The sequence below is a fragment of the Dipodomys ordii genome, unplaced genomic scaffold (assembly GCF_000151885.1).
Source record: "Dipodomys ordii isolate 6190 unplaced genomic scaffold, Dord_2.0 Scaffold42, whole genome shotgun sequence".
In the NCBI taxonomy this organism is placed as follows: Eukaryota; Metazoa; Chordata; class Mammalia; order Rodentia; family Heteromyidae; genus Dipodomys; species Dipodomys ordii.
This window is the reverse complement of record NW_012267258.1, coordinates 7,151,711-7,157,710: the sequence shown is the minus strand read 5'-3', so window position 1 is coordinate 7,157,710 and position 6,000 is coordinate 7,151,711. Positions and strand designations below refer to the sequence as shown.

The window sequence follows — 6,000 nt, the reverse complement described above, 5'->3', positions numbered from 1 at the left end:
AATAGGGAGGGGGGGAGGATGGGATGGGAAGGGGAAACAAAGGAGGAGGCTACAATGCTTGATAAGAAATGTACTCATTATCTTGCCCATATAATTGGAACCCCTCTGTACAGTATTTTCACAATAAAAAAAAAAAAGACACAACAGCCAAGCAACCCTTGGGATCTGTAGGAATGTGGGTGGCCCACAGGCACAATATCTCCATCTGTCCCTTCTACTCTAGTAACGCTATTGCCTGGTGTCAGACTTGGGTGTCAGCCATTGTGCACTGGATATATGTGTGGCATTATGGCATTTCACCCACTTGGGGAAATATACTCTGCCATCATTCCAGCAAATCCTTGGCCCAAGAAAGTCAAGCAGTAAAGTCAAACCAGAATATGACGACCTGTATAATAAAGTAAGGAATGGGGACTCTCAGTCACAATATTCTAACGAGGCATTATTTAGGTATGCACGAAACGAAGTGCTTCCAAAACTAGATCTCTGTTGTCTTGAAGAGAGAATCGCTGTGGCCTTAAAAAAATGCTGAAGTGAGTATTGATTAGGTTTTATTTTCTTTCATTTTCTTCTGTTAATTTCTTCTATTATTTTATTTTATTATGCCAGTACTGAGACTTGACCTCAGGACCTGGGCACTGTCCTTGCATTTCTTTGCTCAACGTTAGGGCTCTCTACCACCTGAGCCACAGCTCCACCTCTTCCAGCTTTTTCTGATTAGTTTATTAGCAAGAAGAGTCTCAAGGACTTTTCTGTCCAGGCTGCTTTGGAACTGCAATCTTCAGATTTCAGCCTTCTGAGTAGCTAGGATTACAGGCGTGAGCCACCAGCACCGCCTGGCTAGGATTTTCTTTTTAAATAGAAACATACATGATTATAAAACATAGCACATACCTCCTTCCACCTGTTGGCTTTCCATGAAGGACATCTGACAGCACGGCAAGCTTTGTGAGTTCGAGGTTTCCGGAGATGGCTGCAGTATCTGTCTTCTAGTTTTCCTTGGAATGGGTCTGTACAAAATACTTCACGGAGTTTTATACCTTTACCACAAGAAGCTGAGCACTAAAAAACCCAAACAAACAATGAATGCATTCCTTTGTTACTTTCAATTATTTCAAGTATATCTTCAGCAGATATAAAATGACACACAGCATCATGGTCTTGATATTTTTAGTTAGATTCTCTGGGCCAGATACCAGTGGCTTATACCTGTAATCCTAGCTACTCAGGAGGCTGAGATCTGAGCATCATGGTTCAAAGCCAGCCTGGACAGAAAAGTCTGTTAGACCCTTATCTCCAGTAAAGTACCAAAAAGCCAGAAGTGGAGGTGTGGCTCATGGGGCAGAGTGCTAGCCTTGAGCAAAAGAAGCTTAAGGACAGTGCCTAGGCCCTGAGTTCAAGCCCCAGGACTGGCACTAAAATAGTAATACTACTACTACTAATTCTCTGCTACTCCAAATTAGAGTGTTAGCAATGTTAGCAATCACAACATAAATCACAGGGAAAAGTTAATCAAAAAACACATACATCTCAACAAGTTCTATTTTTTGTTTGTCTATTTTGTTTTTGAGACAGTTTCAATATGTAGCTCATGCTACCCTTGAATCATTTTCCTCCTGCCTCAAGGCCTAGTGCTGGGATTAGAGGTATGGGGTATGGTGCAATTCTTGTTCTTCTGAGTAAAACTACTGTGCTGTAGTGTAACTTAAACATAAGAGATTGTGTTTGAAGACCATTATACAAGATGTTATGTACATTTTATGTGTACTGTAAGTTCACAGACTTTTATACTTTACAAAATAGACTACTAACTAGATGCTGAAAATATTTTAATCTTCCAAAAGTATATAGTTTGGGGATGAGTTACCTTGTCACTTTATCTGGGAAACCACTCAGTTCTAGAGGCAATTATCTCAGGGCTCGGTTACCAAGACTCATAAATACCAGGTATTAGCTGTTCTCCGGTGGCACTTTAGTTCTAAGAAAATCTCTGGTGAGTCCTAATGATAGCTCTAGGTCATCTTGCTTCTTTCTCTTTTACCTTATTTTAATCTAGTAGAAAATCTAGATAATTATTAAATATAATTTAAACAGATCTGATTTTATCAATGCATTTTAGCTTTTATACTTTTGTGTTGTATTTTTACTTTTCTATTATTTGTATTATTATTATTATTATTTACTTTGGCTTGAACTCAAGATGCTCTACCACTGAACCAAACTCTTTTTTTTTTGTACTGCTTATTTGGAAATAGGCTCTCATGCTTTTGCCTTTGCCTAGATCCTCTTATTTTACTAAGATAGCAGGTAGATACCAACACCCCCCAGCTTCTTCTGTTGAGATGAGAGTGAACTTTTTTTGCCTGGGCTGATCTGGAATGGTAGCTGGGATGTGCAGAGTGTGCCACAGTGCCCAGCTATTGGTCAAGAAGGCATCTTATAAACTTCCATGTCTGGGCAGGCTTCCCTCAAACCATGATTCTCGCAGTCTCAGCCTCCCAACTAGCTAGGATTACAGGCATGAGCCACTTCATGCATACGCATACATCATATATGTGCATGCATGTGTATATGATGTATGCACATTCGGGCATGGATGTAGGTGTCTGTATGCACACACATATAATGTCATGTATAATGTAAGCACACATTAGCTATACAAAGGGAGGATTTCACTTTTACATTGCCTGGCATGTACAACATATTCTAGGCAATCATTCCCTAGCTTTATCATTCTCCCTTACCCCTTTTTCCTTTCTAATAGGCATTTACCTATTTTTTATATTTTATAAGCATGCTTTTATTTTTATAAATGTAAAAACATGCTAAACATCATGCTTTTTATGAACATGTAAGTTAATAAGTAACAACTTATTAAGCACAATTTTAAGCATGTGTTTGGCTTTAGAACTGACAAGTGTTCTCTATCATCATCATTAATGTATACTGTTCCTTGATTTTGCGATGCACCAAATTTTATTTGATTTTCCAACCTCCTATTGTTTTACTTTGAAACACACTGCTTTCTCTTTCGTGTTCAGCAACAGAGTCAAACAGGCTCATTAGGGTTTTTTTGTTTTTTTGTTTTTACCTTATTACATTCCCTGGTGCTTTCTAAATAGTATTCTTGATCTTTTGTTTGTTTGTACCAGAATCTGGACTGAACTTTGGGCCTGGGTACTGTTCTTTAGCCTTTTTTTGCTTAAGGCTAGTGTTCTCCCACTTGAGCCACAGCTCTTGGTCTGGCTTCCTAGTGGTGAATTGGCAATAAGAGTCTCTTGGGCTTTCCTTTCTGGCTGGCTTTGCGCCTCAGTCTTCAGCTCACAACCTCTTGACTAGCCAGGATTACACGATGGGCCACTGGCACCTGTCTTAACTATTACTTAAAGAGCCAACATCCATTCCATGTCTTGGTTATTGCATGTCTATATTTTACTTCTCTGAATTCTTTAGCAGTTCATCATTGCTTACTTCTGTCGCATTATTACCTGTCCATATCCTGAAGGTAAAGTCATGTTAGATCACTCATATTGCCTACAAAAGGTAGATACAATCATTATTGAGCTGATTAATTAATTTGAATTTTATTTTAAGCAATTTGTTTTTACTACCCTCTCAAATAATCTATTTTAATTGCTAAGTTCTATTGTACGTGTATATATAACCACATATGCCATATATATTGCCATATATACAGTAATATATACAAACCATATACATAAACATATATGTTAATAAACTTAACGCCCTCTATATAACAGAAAAATAGAAAATTAAAGAACAAAAAGTGTATCTATATACATTTATATATACATATATGTTAATAAACTTAAAGCCTTCTACCTAACATAGGAAAAAATTCAAAATCAAAGAACAGAGGGGAAAATAGAGTATGTTTTACATGTGCTCTTCAAGTGAGCCCTTTTTCCTTTGAGATCAGAAGAAAAATGAGTACAGGTTTCTTTTCTGCAAGATCTAAAGAAGGGTAAGAACATTATTTTATTGCCTCTGATGAATTCCACGTGGGAAATTCTCTACCAGTAAAAGAGAGCATGCTTTCCAGAGAATTGTGTTTGCGTTGGCATGAGGTAGAGCTAGAGTAAACAGCCAGTGAAATGCTACCGTCCTCCCAAACCACAACGCGTTCCACATTGTAAAGATTCCAGGAGATAGCCGATCTGCTAGAACATTCCAGGCCTGGCCAGCCATTCTTGCTGCAGCACAAAGTGCTCCTTTCTTCCTCTGTTTTGTGAGCCTTGCCCCTTTTTAGTCTCTTAAGTTTTGACTAATGCTCTCATATTCATTTCTAAAATTCACAGAACTTTCCCCCCCTTAAATATCACCTCTATGGAAGTGGCACTGTAGCTCAAGCGGTAGAGTGCTCGCCTTGAGCTGAAGAGTGCAGGGACAGCGCCCAAGCTCAGAGTTCAAGCCCCATGACCAACCAAAAAACAAAACAAACATCACCTCTATGGGAAGCAGACAATGGTGGCTCAGGCCTGTAATCCTATCCACTCAGCAGGCTGAAATCTGAGAATATAGTGGTTTGAAGCCAGCCCAGGCAGGAAAGTCAGTGAGACTCTTACCTCCAGTTAATGACCTAAAAGCCAGAAATGGAGCTGTGGCCTAAGTGATAGAGCACTAGCCTTGAGCAAAAGAAGCTCAGGGACAGTGCTCAGGCCCCGAATTCAAGCCCCAAGACGGATACACACATGCACACACACATCACCACCACCACTACTCACTTTTATATCCCTTTGTTACCATCATCCTAAACTCTTGCTGAGATTTCCATTTTAACAACGCATTTTTGGTGCATATTAACCTTCCAGAATAATAGGTTCCGTTGTGACTTCTTTGGACATGAATATGATGTGTTTTGATCCTCAGTACCTCCACCCTCTTATTCTTTCTTTTCCCCCTCTCCTGGTCCCCTTCCTCTCCTCTAATTGCTGGGATATTTTTCCCATGAATGCAAGGGAACCCTTTAGAAGTAATGGAATAAAATAAAATTACAAGTACTCTAAATGGACCCTTCTTATGCATTAAGTGAAGAAGAATGCCTCTTCAAGACAAAAACCTCAGGACATTTGAAACAAATGTACAATTTGCAAACACCCAACTATGAAACTCTCCAGAGTTGTTTAAGTTAGCGAGTACTTACACTCTAAGAATATTACTTAGCCTCCACTAATACAATCTCTGGAGCAAGTATATTCCTGTTTTTAATGAAAAGTTGGACATAATTATAAGAATGGTGTTTGATGTGTAAATTGTTCCATTTTATTTGTACACATGGGGGTGTGGCACACAGGAATAAATGAGTGGACTTAATTTGTTGGAGTGTTGTTGATTAATTCTGGAAACTTAAATGGCTGAACAAAAGCAAATAAGGAAATGAAGCCTATGACACTAAAAGAATTAGCATGTGCTCTAACTCATAACTAAATAACCCTGGACTCAATGCATGATGCTCTATCAGTCTTGCAGAAACTCTGCCCTCTATAGATTTTATAAACTGAGTATGTTGTTTATCCACCTTTTTTCATATGTAACACTAGTAAAATATTATCAATTTCATATCAAATTTCTGGGTTGCCAGGACCCGGTGACTCACACCTGTAATCCTAGCTACTTAGGAGGTGAGATCTGAGGATAATGATTCAAAGCTGGCTCAGGCAGGAAAGTCTGGGAAACTCAGACAACTACCAAAAAGCCAGAAGTGGAGCTATGGCTGTCTAGCTTCATGCTCAAAAGCTTAGGGACAGCTCTCAGGCCCTGAGTTCAAGTGCAGGACCAGTGCACAAGCACACAGACACACAGACACACACACACACACACACACACACAGAATATTTGGGTGATGGAGAGGATTTTTTTAAAGAGATAACTAAACTAAGGATGTTCCACAAAACATTTATAATGTTATAACCAAATGTAAAAACATTACATTCAATAAAGAACCCAAACTAAACTAAGGATGTTCCACAAAACATTTAT

General features: G+C 38.8%; 1 protein-coding gene across 1 annotated transcript in view; it reads right to left on the bottom strand.

The window, feature by feature from the left end:
- Positions 1-6,000, bottom strand: part of Adamts20 (ADAM metallopeptidase with thrombospondin type 1 motif, 20) — a 108,433-nt gene that overhangs the window by 27,039 nt on the left and 75,394 nt on the right. The window contains exon 28 of the mRNA XM_013018720.1: positions 895-1,062. Coding sequence (XP_012874174.1) covers positions 895-1,062 — 168 coding nt within the window. The remainder of the gene's footprint in view (positions 1-894; positions 1,063-6,000) is intronic.